The 15401-nt window shown below is 31.6% G+C and overlaps 2 protein-coding genes and 1 long non-coding RNA gene across 5 annotated transcripts; 2 read left to right on the top strand and 1 right to left on the bottom strand.

The window, feature by feature from the left end:
* Window positions 1-4804: 4804 nt before the first annotated feature.
* Window positions 4805-8206, bottom strand: LOC117152357. Of its 3 annotated transcripts, none has more exons than XR_004462714.1 (4): window positions 7847-8206; window positions 7436-7528; window positions 5159-6989; window positions 4805-5051 (listed from the first exon to the last, which is right to left on the bottom strand). It is a non-coding gene; the product is annotated as an uncharacterized LOC117152357 (long non-coding RNA). The 3 variants fall into 3 exon arrangements; XR_004462715.1 differs by lacking the exon at window positions 7847-8206 and having other exon boundaries at window positions 5159-6224; window positions 6366-6989; window positions 7436-7626; XR_004462711.1 differs by lacking the exon at window positions 7847-8206 and having other exon boundaries at window positions 7436-7626.
* Window positions 8197-9987, top strand: LOC100748196 (tRNA N(3)-methylcytidine methyltransferase METTL2). Its single transcript, XM_024371294.2, has 7 exons — window positions 8197-8212; window positions 8416-8574; window positions 8778-8930; window positions 9014-9328; window positions 9405-9518; window positions 9597-9769; window positions 9832-9987. The coding sequence occupies exons 2-7, from the start codon at window positions 8465-8467 to the stop codon at window positions 9963-9965; spliced, it is 999 nt and encodes a 332-aa protein (XP_024227062.1). The 5' UTR covers window positions 8197-8212; window positions 8416-8464; the 3' UTR covers window positions 9966-9987.
* Window positions 9988-10268: 281 nt separating this feature from the next.
* LOC100748075 (protein HID1) lies at window positions 10269-14083 on the top strand. The gene is made up of 12 exons (XM_003485320.4): window positions 10269-10464; window positions 10683-11042; window positions 11155-11208; window positions 11280-11503; window positions 11578-11819; window positions 11904-12134; window positions 12216-12341; window positions 12405-12661; window positions 12742-12985; window positions 13050-13192; window positions 13272-13438; window positions 13525-14083. Exons 1-12 carry the CDS (start codon window positions 10399-10401, stop codon window positions 13745-13747), a joined length of 2337 nt encoding a protein of 778 aa, XP_003485368.1. The 5' UTR covers window positions 10269-10398; the 3' UTR covers window positions 13748-14083.
* The last annotated feature ends 1318 nt before the right edge of the window (window positions 14084-15401 follow it).

Here is a 15401-nt window from a genome sequence, read left to right as displayed (position 1 = left end):
CTGCACGACCGCCACTCAACACACATTCACGTATCAGCACGTATACGAGCGATATCTTACGAGTTCGTTGAGCGCGACAAAGAGATAACCAATGTACCAATCGTCCGTCCAATAAAGACAGGGAAACTACAGCCTAAACGAATGACGTAGAGGAGAGAGGGCTATGATCACCGCGGTTTTCTTGATGAGTTTCAGCGTGGCGCAGTTGGCAAGCATGCGAATGAACGAGTGGCGAAAGCTCGACGGAGACCGCTAGCAACAGCGCCCCGCGAAAGACGAAGAGCGATAACGAAGCACGATACAAGGGAAGAGAATGAAAAAAGAAGAGAGAGAAAACGGACGACAGACAGTGGCGGGTGGTATACTCACCCCCGTATACGCGACCCTTCGCGATACGGCAATAAACATGTGTGCCATATGCCCTCTTATGTAGAAATCTACCTGAGATAGAGTACCGACCGACTCTTCTCTTCTTGTTCACCGACCATTTACTAAAGGAGAAAACCCGGTAGATATTAAGATCTCTCTCTTTCTTTTCATAGGATGAGAGATCGATTCTTTCGGCCCTTTCGTTGATGCCCGACGAGCTTCTTTCGCACCTTTCCGCGAGAGACTCGCGTTATCGATCGTGGAACGACCTCACTCACTTCTCCTACTCCCTCGAGGTCAGGAGACGAGATTTTCCCCTAGCTTTTTTCCCCCCTTTTCAACAGCAAATCGCGGTAATTTCCTTTGCGGTCATCGACATTTCTCATTCATCGAGATGCTGCCTAGACAAACGCCACGGTAACGTTCGATGTGGATCAATCGGGAAAGCAACGCGTATGGAAGTTTCAATCGATCTTTCACTTGCACTCTTCACTATTTCGTTCTATTATGATGTTCGAGCGAAATTCTCTTTCTGGTTACCGCCTGTTGGCCATAGCTCCGTACTACTCACAGATGCCCTCTACATTTCCAATCCTAGATTCTCGATCAGTGGCGTAGCAATTGGAAAACTCGATTCGATCGGTCTTGTACATATATCCTATTTCGTCGCCTACACAACTACGTAGCGATATAAATTGAATGGATAGGTTATGATCGTGTGCAATTTCTGAAATACATCGTAACGAAGAAAGTATCTGTAAACCGGATTTGTGTAGCAATTATGTTGTTACTAAACTTATCATGCAGATCTACAATGGCAAGAAAGCATGTATTATCAAAACGTTACTTTCGATAATGACAATATTGTCTTTATATACGTCGAACAGATATCCGAACATACGTTTTTACTTCGCGAGAGCCTTGAAAAAACTGCAAGAATCTTTCCATTCGTATCAGTACAACTTGCACGAGTAATAAGTCACTTTGATATAACTACTTAAAAATGTACTACTTACCAATCATTTTGTGATTTCTCTAATAAATACAAACCGTGCCAAAGACATGCATATAACGTGTCTTCGAAATCCATTGTCAAGTGTTCCGAACATAAAACTACGCCATTCTTAGTAAGAAATAAATATGATATTATACGTTTATATAAATTATGAATCGTTTAAAGCCATAAATCATATACGAATCATTTTAGTTATATAAGAAACGGTATATAAATAATTCGTTGCCGAACAATAAATTTTATATTTTCTTAAGATATATAACCCATAGATTAGAATATGTATTCATGTAGGTACTTACACTAGTTTCACTATTAGCACACATGACGCATCGACTCTTCGTATCGCATAATGGTATGGATCTTAATTAATTGCACTCTTCGTTGTCCAAACGAAACCGAGAACCGATAAATCGGTAACTACATAATTCTTTTACCTCTAAATACAAATTCCACAGAGCACTTACAAGGCGCTAAAACCTGGAGATTTATGTAGTCATTACCATCGACTGGCCGTTTACCTGAATTTGCTTGCCTGCCTGATTGTCTGTCTACCTGCTTGGCTGCTTGCTTGTCAACCATATACAGCATCTTCGATTTTGAAGAAAGCAGGCCACTTTGTTTTGAACGGTGTCTTTTCTTATATCTCTCCTTCTCTTTCTCTCTCATTCATGACGAAGTCACGGACAAGGTCAAGGCCGTTGGCCTTCATTTCTCGACATCCTCCACAACCTCCTACGAACTACCTCTCTTTGTCTCTCTTGTATATTCTTTCTAATCTTACACATTTACCTTGATACATAACATCTAATGAATATTTATGACATCGTAACTTTTCTATCGAGGTAGCTCAGTCGATACATTCAACTTATATTGTTTGTCCAAGGGTTTATTACTAGGGTTTGTCCAAGGATTTATTATCTTTTTTTCATTTTCAGTGCTAACTATGCCCTCCCTTGTACCGTTACTTTCCCCTCCTGGCCTGGCCATTTTCCATCTTCGATTTCACAGGCCCTGCCACGGCGAGTCGCCTTCAGAGAAGGAGGAAGGGACTAAAACAAAAATGTCTCTTGCAGAATGAACGATCTCACCTGGTCGACTCGTTCTACTACGCGTGGAATTGCACGGAGATGAGAGGACGGCAGCCACTCAGACATTCCGTTCCTCGTACGAACAGGTTTCCTACCGATTGCAGAAAAAAACTACTTAGACTGAAGTAAGCTAAACAAAGTTATTCGCGAAGAATCGATACGCCCGATTTCGGTATGGAGAGAAAGAAATCTGTAAGCAATCTACAACAACGGTTACAAAAAGTATTGACACGATATTGTATTTGATATAGTATTTACGTACTAATTAATTAGATTTAAGTATATTAAATATCGTATCATTTGCAAATACTTTCATGTGATTACAAAAATTTGATACTAGAATATAAAATGTAGAATCTAATATAAAAACGTTTCATTAGAAAACAGATATGTTGCCAATACTCGTTGCAATAGCTACACTTTGCATTTTCTATAATTGAAACGCTTTGACCGTATATATATATGTATATGATAATATTATATATATATATATATATATATATATGTATGTATATATGTATGTATGTATATATGTATATGATAATATTAAAAAATGAAAAATTAATTTTTGTCATATATATAAAATTTTAATTTTGTATATACGATTATCTTCTGGAAAGAGAATAGTGTTCTTAAATTATATTAACTTTTTTTATTTGCTTTTGTAGATAATTGCTGGAAGTATGCTGGACCACATGGGAACTCGTCGATCGCGCTATGAAAAGGCCGAAAGTGATAGTCCCAAAAGACCGTATCAATGTTGATTAAAAATCGTCGTTTCCACGCATGCGTCACTCTTAGCCACTATCAGTCTTATTCGCCGAGACTATAAATGGACGAATATGATATATAAGAATGATTATTTTTAAAATACTTTTTAGATAACTTAGGACGTATATTAAAATATTATTTGATAACTATAACATATATTTGTTTGATGTATAAAATTATATATATATTTTTTGTAAATACTGAGTGAAATGGTATCGAAAAAGATGGTTAGACGAGATATTCGAATATCATGGTAAGAAATTCCACGATGTACGCCAAAATTCCCTAGGGGCACTTGGGTCAACAGGAAGTCAAGGCCACGCGGTCAATTGCCCCGCGATCCGTCGCCGTTATAAATAGATACGAGCGGCCGGTATCTACGCATCTATTTGCACGCATGCTGTAAAATCCGAATCGGAGTTATTCCGACCGAAGTATAGATGGTTTTTGCTTTCCCTGGACTTTTTTCCTAGCGCGTCTCAGAAACCTCCCATTGATAAAGTGGCACGTAATGAATGTATCGATCGTTGAATCCCCTAACGCTCTAACTGTTTATTCCTATTAAAGCAGTTTAATGAAAGGAATGAGTTTCTTTCAGATATCCCTTTATAAATACGGCCGTCGCCATTCTAAATAAAGGACACAAGAGAAATGGAGAATCGTAGGCCTCTGGTTTCTATATAAATTAATAAATTGAATAGAATAAAAGAAAGCAAGGGTTGAAGACAAGCAAAAAGATTACTTATTGTTAAAGAAATTGAAAGTCTTTCTCTCAATTTTTATATTTTAGTACATTCACTCTGGATCACCGATTATATGTAACTAGGAAAAACTTGCAAAATATGAAATGCAAGAGTAATCTATAGTTTCTTAGACTTTTGACATTATTAAAGAAATAACTCACAGTTAATTTGTCATTTAATACTCTTCTGAATTCCGCCCCTGTTATCTTTGCTTTATAATACGTGTTTCCGAGAAACGCATCGCATGATTTCCTCTATAATTTACAAGCAAGTGAGTTCTTTCGAAAAAAAGGCAGCATAATTATCCGACATTCAGAATGTTGTGTTCCGCTAGTATGTATTAACACATAAAGATACGTTGTTGTAATGAAATGTTAGATATTATCACAATACGGAGAGATCGTGCAGAAGGAAACAGTTCCTATGAAACAAGAAGAGTACTTATTGATCCGGTAGGTGGTGGATGTAGCGAGCATGGCTTATAAATGCCATCCGCTACGAAAACTACATATAACCGATGCCAATACTCTCTTTGACGTAGAATTATTATGCAAGCCAATTCTTTACGAGAAGGGTCGTCAAATAATTCAATGAAATGAATCAATTAACGATACGGTCTATTTTATATTCTTAGACGTGGGAAAACGCAAAAGTTGATAGCAGGATGAATTATCTAGAACCAATGATTTGTTATAATCCTTTGAAATTCTTGAATGTAATACGTATATATATTAATGGAGTACCTTAATATTAAACAGGCTCTAATTTTTTATTTTTACTCTAATTATGTTGACATGTATTTTTTATTTTATGACTCTTTGTTTTATTTTTCTTTCATTTTTAATAAATATTTAAAATTTTTTCTCGTCAGGCTTCAATACGATTTGATAAAAGATACAGCTTCGCGGATAAATTCAAGGGGAATAACCCTGTACCACCCTATACCGGCAGAATATATAATCTCGAGGTCATTGCCCGAGCGATCTTTGGGGGTTCCACCATGCCTGAAACGAGGGTGAGGTAACTCGGAATACTGGGCAGATATCGACCACTTTCCCCTAAAAGCTAAAATGCAAGGATGCAATTAAATATCTTTACACATCCCATTTATAAAATACATAAAAATTAATTTAACGCAAATTTACAAAAAATATTAGTAAATAACTAATTACCTCAATATTCTTAGACATTAGCATCATTTAATATCCTGATCCTGGTAGACACCTTCATCACCTTATATTAAAAGTAATTTAATTTCTTTTTTCTATTAATTCAAATTTTAGTTCAGATGTATTCTTCTCCTGTTCTAAGAGTGGCAGGTGGATGTTAAAGAAATTATTGCTAGTCACGGACGGGCTGGAACTTAAATTTTTACCAGGAGGTTACCGACATGATTAGTCCTCCATTTTTCGTTCATTAATTAGATTCTGCAGAGAGCGGCCCTAAATCTGTACCGGCCCACCAGGAATTTCCCAAATTCCTCGATGGCCAATCCGCCCCTGTTGTGTTACATATAAGGGCATGCACAATACAACTGTTTAATTGTAATTAAATTACATTATTTATATTTTATTGATAATAATAATATCAGTAATAATATAGAGAAAGTATGAAAGTATGCTTTATGATCTTCAATTCGGTAGAAGTCGACCTTGCTATCTAGAAAACGCAAATCAGACCGCAAGATTAATCGGTGCAGTGATATTTGTCAGTTCCTCTTGTCTTTTCGGCGACTGTACACGAGGTCTGTGTGCAAGGGCGAGGATTCGATCTTTTTCGACGTATGAGACGGTCAAAGGAAGAGGAAAAAGAATAGAAGAAGGAGGAAGAAAATCGAAGAACTGTCTTATGGGTAGGAGGGAGAGATAGGATAAGGGTTATTCGATGGGTGGCCGTGCCTTTTGGGGCAGTGGCCCTTGCTGCGATGCCTCCGAGGGTGAGAAGGGGCAGACGAGGACCTACGCGTTATTGAGCGGGCATTTCCCACAAAGCGCAGACGAGGGCAACCACCCCGTAGCGCTGCGGCGCTCAGAGTTCCCTACTCACTCTTCCTTCTCTCCCTCTCACGTTCTCTGTCTCCCTTGCCATCCCCTTTTTCCTGTTTCTCTGTTCGCTCGATCTCTATCCGATCTCTGCATTTCTCCCTGCCCTATCCACATTTTTATCTTTTTCTATCGCCTTCTTTTTCTGCCTCCCTCTTTCTCGCAGTCTCCTCTCATTTTTTCTCCATATCCCTTTCTACTTTGGTACGTACACATACACACATACCATACATATATATATATATATATAATTTGTATATATTATTATACTACGTCTATATACATATATATACATACATATATATATATATGTATATATATACATATATACAGATACATATTTCTACCATTCTTGTCCTGTTAACATAGAGACCCTTCGTTCCTGTAAATTTCTTGATGTCAATAGGCGCTTTCGAGTTTAGTGCGCGCGTTAAATTTATCGAACACAATGCTCGTGAGCTCGTCTAAAAAAGAGGCGACGAAACCCGAAGAATATATGTACTTTGTCGCTCTATTTCATTTTCCTTTTTCTTTCGAATCCTGAAACTAATTATGAACATAATATAAAACAGATAAAAAAAGTTATATTATGTTTAAATATATAAAATTAAAGAAATTTTTTTTCTTTTACTAGTGTGTACTTGTGCATGATAATTCTGTTTGAAAAGAGAGGTAGTTTATTAGGGTAGTTTTAGTTTGTTAGGTTCGTGTTTGTTTCTCCTTTGGATTAATTTCTCAATTTTAAGCTATCTTCAAATTTTGAGGGAATTCTATATGAAAAAATGTCGTTTTTCCTCCCGTCGTTTTTAGTCCTACGTTTTAGTCTTTGTCTCCATCGTTCTTCGTTTATCCTTTTGTTCTCGCGTAGCTTTCTGTGCGCATGTTTTCCATTCGCGCTTTGTCTCCGCAAATCCGTCCGCTTTCTGTTTTCACACTAAGAACTGTACGATCCTAGAGTACGCTGTGATAATATTGCGAAAATTGTTTTTAATTACATTCCATTTTCTCTCACTTTATGATGCGTTATAAATAGAATACTTATCTAGCTGCTTATAGTTATTGCTACATGGACTGCATTTTTTTCAAAATAATACATGTTTGATTATTTTTCCATTTTCACTTGACACTTTATCTTGACTTCTATACATTTTAGATATACTAATAGAAAACATTTTTTATTAATGTGTTACAAAAAGATTTTTTTATATTGATACTTTGAAAGTGTATTAATTTATGTCATACATTTATTTCATAATATTTTCATTTTTTGTCGCTTGTTATGAAAAAAATCTGTTACAAAAAGTTTTGATTTTCTGTACTTTAAGCTTTTTTCAAGTCGGCTGAAATCGATGAGTACTAACCCCCGTGAAAACATGAGGGAAAGAGAAATGGATGTATCGATCTCACCTCTAGGGACTTGGTGGGATTAGGACATCACGGTAGCCACCCACGACGAGCCATGAAGCACCATGCAGTAGCGGAAGACGGGACTTGTAGTCCCTTAGCAACGTGTTATCATGAATTTGAGATACATAATTTCAGATAACTTTACATATTTCAATTAATTTCTTTTTAAATATGTAGTTAAATTATTTTTATCTTTTAAAATCTATTATTACTAATAAATTTCCTAATTAATTACCATACTTTAGATATCCACCAATAACTATCTTTAAAAAATACATATATATATATATATATATATTAAACATAACTTTGTTTAAATAGTTAAAATGAAAAATGATAAAAAATCTGAAATCCGTTTAGTATATTAGATCATATAAATAATTTTATTATTGAAATATTAATTGTTAGTACCTTGCATTATAATTTATATATGTGATACTTTCGTATCGAAAACTACTGTATATAATATATACAGTTTTTATACATTTTAATATAATATTGATTTTCAGATGGAAAAAGACAAACGTACGCCTCGTCCCTGTGGTACCAATCATCCAATGACGCAACATACCACCCTCAACCTGCACCCTCTGCGTCACACCCATCCTGTTTCCGCATACCACGTGCCCTCAACCTATATCTGTCTCCTAGGTCGTTGATCTGCAAAAGTCCTATTGCACATACGGTGTAGATCTACAGTATTTATTACAATTTATAAGGAAATAACCATTAAATAGCCCAGAGTAATTGGTATAAAAATGATCGCATTCTATTTATGTATGTCAATTATGTTACGAATAACAGTTATAATACTTCCTAAAATATCTGTAACTTGCTCTCGTAAAATTGTTAAATTTTATTTAGTAATATAGTTGATTAAAATAAATAGGATTGCATTATTTTATCAATTTGTTATTTTACATCATGATTTATTAAGTTTTTGATTTCTAGTTTAACATACATATTATCCGCTTATATAGTGCATCTGTACGCTGCATCTATGCTCTGCAGAAAACACGTGATACAAAAATGGAAGAAAGTATACCAAAATTACAACAAAATGAATTAAATGATAAAAGACCACAATTTGGTAACAGAGTCCTCTCCAGCAGTGACAATATATTTCAACATAACGCGTGGTACTTATATATGTTTAATAAAGAAAATTATAAAATTGGGTTATTGAAATCCTAACCTATAAAATATGGTTTTCTCAAATTGAATTGTTTTTACACACCGAAAACATCAATTTTCATTAAAGAAAGAATTAATTTATTATATTATAGACTTATTATATTATTTAATGATGATATATTATCATTTTACAATATATTATTTAAAGGGACAATGTTGTGTGGGATGAGGAGCAGCAAAAGTTAGCTCAATTAAAAGTGAATGAAAATTCGACCATAATTTTATCAGATGAAAGAATTCAGGAATATGAGAGCAAGGCTGATAAATATTGGGATAAGTTTTATGGAATACATGAAAATAAGTACATATATGAGTTAACTATAAACTCTACAATTTCTTTAAACAGTGCATATAAGAAGAAGAGTTTTACTTTTAATGTTGCAGATTTTTCAAAGATAGACACTGGTTGTTTACAGAATTTCCTGAGCTAGCTGCTGATATTGTAAAACAAAATGTTAAACAACCTCTGAGATCTACAACTGAAAACACAAGTGAAAATAACCAAGGATCTCATATAAAGATTCTTGATTTACCTAATAAGAATGGAAATAAAATTCTAGAAATTGGTTGTGGAGTAGGAAACACAGTATTTCCAATACTTTTATATAATAAAGATCCAAACTTATTTGTATATTGTTGTGATTTTTCTGATAAAGCAATAGATATATTAAAGCAGAATTCTTCTTATGATACATCCAGGTACAGTCTTATATCTTAATATAACATATTATAGCAATCATATATAAGTAACATATTACTTACATTTCATTTAAAGATGCAAAGCATTTGTTCTTGATGTAATACAAGAGAAATGGGAAACTCCTTTTGCACCAGAAAGTTTGGATATTATAGTGCTGATATTTGTCCTTTCAGCTATACATCCTGAAAAGTAAATATTTAATTAAATATTTATATATGTTCATATAGTTGAAAATACAAGTTACATAATTACATCTTATTTCTCCAGAATGAAGCATGTTATACAACAAATACATAAGTATTTAAAACCAGGTGGATTAGTTTTATTTCGAGATTATGGAAGATATGATTTAGCTCAATTAAGATTTAAGAAGGGCAGTTGTCTTGCAGAAAATTTTTATCTTCGAGGCGATGGGACCAGAGTATATTTTTTTACCCAAGGTATTTTGTTCAATAATGGAAGATAAATAAAAATAATAAATAAATAAAATATTTATTTACAGAAGAAATCAGGACCCTTTTTACAAGCTGTGGTTTCGCAGAAGAGCAAAATCTTGTAGATAGAAGATTACAAATTAATAGAGGAAAGCAACTTAAAATGTACAGAGTATGGATTCAAGGAAAATATAGAAAATAAATAAAAAGTTATGTTAAGATAATTGTATTTCATTTTTCTTCAATATATTACTGTATAAAACCGTCCATAGAACAATTAGAGGCAATTTTTTAATATTTTTAAAATATTTTTTGTTAAAATATTGATTTGATTATATGAGCAATTTGAAATCATTAAATATGAAAAATAAATAAAGCTTTTCTTAAAAAATATGCCATGCTTCTTCTATAATACCGGAGATTTCTCTCGAATAGTACTATAGTATATTTATGCTAATGAAACGAAAATAATGAAATTATAGTTCAAAAAAATAAAGATATATTGGTAACACTGCTGCACTATTAGGACATAAACATGGCGTTGACCGTCATCGTTCTGGTTTAGAGAGAAACAAATCGTTCCTGTATTTTAGTACTAAACTTTTTACTTTAAATCGACAAAAAAATAGAACAACATGGGAAATGCTGACACAAAGTTAAATTTTCGAAAAGCAGTTGTACAATTAACATCAAAGACACAGGTAAAAGTTATTGTTTATTATTTCATTCAGCAGCATATGATATATTTGACATTTCGATGCATTAAAACATATACAACTTTTTTTGCTATTTGCATAACTTTTAATTAAAATTAATAACTTTTTTTCTATAAAATAAATTAAATTTTACATAAAACTGTTTAACAAATTACAATTTACTACTTAGGTTAAAAAAATACATTTTTATTTTTTAATTATAGGTGATTGATGCTTCAGATGACAATTTCTGGGACCAATTTTGGTCCGAAAACGTGACTAATGTACAAGATATTTTTACTTTAATCCCTGCACCTGAAATTCGAATACTAAGAGAAGAAGCTCCTTCTAATTTAGCCACATTGTGTTACAAAGCAGTGGAAAAATTAGTAAAAGCAGTTGATAATAGTTGTAGAACCCAGAGAGAACAACAAACTGTTTTAAACTGTTGTCGCTTGTTAACAAGATTATTACCATATATTTTTGAGGATCCTGATTGGAAGGGATTCTTTTGGTCCAGTTTACCTGGTAAAGAAGATGAAGAGAGTATACCATTGGCTCATTCATTACTCAATGCTCTTTGTGTAAGATACATGATACATTTTATTAAAATAATAAATTTATTTTATTATTTATTAAAAGTAGTAGAAAATATTAAGAAATGTTATATTGTTATAATTCCTATTTTTATTTTAGGATTTACTATTTTGTCCTGACTTTACAGTAGCTGCAAATAGAAAATCTGGCCCTGTAAGCATTTTTTTGTCTTTTGAAAATTTTGAAAATTTCAGAGTGTTACTAAAATGTTTGAAATTATGTAGGATAAAGCAGAAGAACTGCAATCTATAGATAGTTGTGAATATATCTGGGAAGCTGGTGTAGGATTTGCACATTCACCTCCTAGATATCCAATTTTAGATTCGAACAGAACAGAATTATTAAAGTTATTACTCACTTGCTTCAGTGAAACCATGTATAATCCTCCCTTGGATTTGTCAGTGACTCCAAACAGGTGGATTCAACATTTAACTAGTTCTGAAAATAGGTAACTCGAAGTTATTATATATACTCTAATGCATAAAAATAAATTGGTAAAAAACCTTCCATGTTTTAACACAGACATGCTTTACCTATGTTCACATCATTGTTGAATACAGTATGTGCATATGATCCAGTTGGACTTGGAGTGCCATACAATCATTTGTTATTTACTGATTCGTTAGAACCATTAGTTGATGTTGCATTACAAATCCTTATAGTAACACTAGATCATGATACTAGTGGTGGTACTCCATTAGAAGAAGGAAGTATTGGAGATAATTTATTCATTAATTATCTGAGTCGAATTCACCGAGATGAAGGTAACATTTATTTTTATATTTAATTACATGTATTTTAAACAAATGATCGAATAAAAGCATGATTTATAACAAACTTACTTTCAGATTTTCAGTTTGTATTAAAAGGTATTACAAGATTATTAAATAATCCATTAATGCAGACGTATTTGCCAAATTCAACTAAGAAAGTACATTTCCACCAAGAATTATTGGTATTTTTTTGGAAAATGTGTGACTATAATAAGAAATTTTTATACTATGTACTAAAAAGTTCAGATGTTCTTGAAGTACTAGTACCTATATTGTATCATTTAAATGATTCACGTGCAGATCAATGTAAATATTTATAATTCTAATAATTTACTAAATTTAAGTTAGTATTTTTATTATACACAGTAATTTAATAAAATTTTGCAGCTCGTGTTGGATTAATGCATATAGGTGTATTTATTTTACTACTATTGAGTGGAGAACGTAATTTCGGTGTTAGATTGAATAAACCATATACAGCTACTGTACCTATGGATATTCCCGTTTTTACAGGTGCAGTATAGTATTAATACACTTTATTTAAAAATAATATATAACTTCTAAATATACTTGCAGGTACACATGCTGATTTGTTGGTCACTGTATTTCACAAGATAATCACAACCGGACACCAAAGATTACAGCCATTATTTGATTGTTTACTAACAATTCTAGTCAATGTGTCTCCATACCTTAAAACTCTATCAATGGTGGCTAGTACTAAGCTATTACATTTACTTGAAGCATTTAGCACTCCATGGTTTTTATTTTCAGCACCTACCAATCATCATTTGGTATTTTTTCTTTTGGAAATCTTTAACAATATCATTCAGGTAACTTTTACATATATTGAAGGAAGAATTTTTAATATCTAGAGAAGAAGGAAATGTTAACAAAATTTATATATTATTAGTATCAATTTGATGGAAATAGTAACTTGGTTTATACTATAATACGTAAAAGGCAAGTGTTTCATGCATTAGCAAATTTACCAAGTGACTGTAATACAATCGCAAAATCTCTCAGTAAAAGACAACGACGACATGTACCCGCTAGTACATCTAATGAAAATGTCAATGAAGCAGCAATGGAAGGTTCACATCCTGCGCAACCTGCAGAACCTGGAACTTTGAAAGCAACCTTATTAGAAACACCAGGTATATTCCTTTATTTTATTATATATTATTTGAAAAACAAATTTATGAATTATTTCTGTCAAAGGTATTGAAAAAATGACTGAGAAAGAGTCTGCACATCCATTAAGTCCTTCAGTAAATATTGATGTAGGAAAACCTAATCATCAAAATAATGTGAATGCTGCAGAGGATTTAATGAATTCTACTTCTAAAAGTTCTGTTATACCGGTAAGATCACAGTGTAAATCATTAACAAATTTCTTTAACGTCCATAAACTATTTACATGTTATCTTATCGATTAAATAGAAAGGAGGTATCAGAGTGGCAGAACATATGAATTCTTCTAATAATATAAATCAGTGGGTTCCTTCTAGCGAATGGGTATATCAATGGAAAAGTAAACTTCCATTACAAACTATTATGCGATTGCTTCAAGTTCTTGTACCTCAAGTTGAGAAGATATGCATTGATAAGTGAGTATAATTTACTATTTTTCTTAGTAATTTGTTGCAATAATATATATATATAAATATATATATATATATTTTTAATATTTTAGGGGACTTACTGATGAAAGCGAAATTTTGAAATTTTTGCAACATGGTACATTAGTTGGCTTATTACCAGTACCACACCCTATTCTTATTAGAAGATATCAAGCAAACGCAGGAACAACTGCTTGGTTTAGAACATATATGTGGGGCGTTATATATTTAAGGAATGTCGAACCACCGATTTGGTATGATACTGATGTAAAGTTATTTGAAATCCAAAGAGTTTAAACACGATGCATATTATTAAGTAAATTATTATTAGCTTTAGCACTGAAATTTCTATATCATTCTTACATGAGGTATCATTCCTTAATATAAAAGAAGAAATCTCAGTGATCTATACTTATTATAAATTGCACCAAGTGATAAAGAACTTTACGACTTTATTAAATAACGAATGACATTTTTACAAGTGTAGTCTTTCGTACAATTCTATTACACAGAGTTACAGAACTGATTTTACAAATATTGATTGTGAGAAACTATGATGGTATTATAATTCTCAACTTTCACTGATAAATATGTAAATATTTGCGACTGTGTAAGTGCCTTCACAGATGTAAATGACAAATTATTACACCAAATTGACATCTATTTAATTAGTAACGTAGTTTCTTATTTTTTTAAACTATTTTTAGTCTAAACTATTTTATTTCATTAACTTGATATTTTTAGTAAAAAAGCACTATACAATTGCTTGTTTGACATCACTAAAGATAATGTAATAATGTATTTATTAAGAGTAAATGAAATTATTCTAAATAATGTAAAATATTGGTTTTGTATGTCTGTGTAGTAGTCATGAAATTTTTGAAAGACAACTTGATAATTCATGCTTTGTAATGCATAATATGTTATTTGAAGTTAACAAATCTTATCCCATCTGGTATATTTTTATTTTGTGATGGTACAAAACCAAGTATATCATATATTTTGCATGTAAAAACAAATGAATTTATTTTTACATTGTAAATGCATTAATAATCTCAATTTCTTAGCTTTAGAGCATTTCAAAATAAGATAATAAGTTCCTTTTTACTTATATTTCTCTCATATTTTAAATTATGTTTCAAATTATAAAAATTCTCTAATCTTATAATATAAAATATATTTATTTGTTAAATTTTAGAAATGAAATAGAATTTTTATAATAAGACATTTTTTATATTTACATTAAAGTAGTTGATTAAAAAATTAATATGATTTTATTTAGTAAATGCGTATATAGTATGTATATACATATATATATATATTAAGTATTATATATTGTTATTTATATATGTTTATATATATATAATTTTATCTTTTACTTCAACTTGAAGTATTGAACATAATGATTTATTAATGATATCATTTTTCTTGAAAATATTTTGCTTTGATTATATATAAAGAAGCCAGAAAAATAGTATAAAGGTGACATTTGAATTTAAAATTTAGAGGCTTTTTTATGCTTTTTATATTTCTACTCGTATACATCATTTATGTATTGGTGCAATTACATGGTTGTACTTTAAGATTAAATTATATTTATTTTAATGTGTAATAAAATGATATAATAAAATATTTAGCCATATTATGCATAAAAAAAAAGCACCTACACTCAATAATTATTTAACAACTCTATACAAGTGTAGTATATTTAGAAATTTATAACACATTTGGTATACTAAATTGAAGAAGTAATAAAACAAAAAGATTGAATAATACTTTCCTTGGTTCAAGCTACATTTTAATATGCGGAAACATAGCTTGAAAGTCATTGTTAGTTGTAACTATTAGTTATGATATTCTATGTGATGATATATATTATATAAGTTTATTTCAAATATAAAGCACAGTTATTGCATAAAGAGTTTCAATATTGACAAAGAAAAATTATATA

This window comes from Bombus impatiens, unplaced genomic scaffold, assembly GCF_000188095.3.
Source record: "Bombus impatiens unplaced genomic scaffold, BIMP_2.2 scf_0049, whole genome shotgun sequence".
NCBI classification, from domain to species: Eukaryota; Metazoa; Arthropoda; class Insecta; order Hymenoptera; family Apidae; genus Bombus; species Bombus impatiens.
The sequence above is the reverse complement of the archived record's forward strand: the minus strand, read 5'-3'. Positions and strand labels throughout refer to the sequence as shown.

What these genes read in the sequence shown, in the direction of transcription:
- LOC100748196 (XM_024371294.2), top strand. Translation starts at nt 8,465, where the DNA reads ATGGAAGAAAGTATACCAAAATTACAACAAAATGAATTAAATGATAAA. An exon ending in TCTTCTTATGATACATCCAG is followed by an intron (nt 9,329 to 9,404) that starts GTACAGTCTTAT and finishes TTTCATTTAAAG; the next exon opens with ATGCAAAGCATTTGTTCTTG. An exon ending in TCAGCTATACATCCTGAAAA is followed by an intron (nt 9,519 to 9,596) that starts GTAAATATTTAA and finishes TTATTTCTCCAG; the next exon opens with AATGAAGCATGTTATACAAC.
- LOC100748075 (XM_003485320.4), top strand. Translation starts at nt 10,399, where the DNA reads ATGGGAAATGCTGACACAAAGTTAAATTTTCGAAAAGCAGTTGTACAA. An exon ending in AACCTTATTAGAAACACCAG is followed by an intron (nt 12,986 to 13,049) that starts GTATATTCCTTT and finishes TTTCTGTCAAAG; the next exon opens with GTATTGAAAAAATGACTGAG. An exon ending in GAGAAGATATGCATTGATAA is followed by an intron (nt 13,439 to 13,524) that starts GTGAGTATAATT and finishes TTAATATTTTAG; the next exon opens with GGGACTTACTGATGAAAGCG.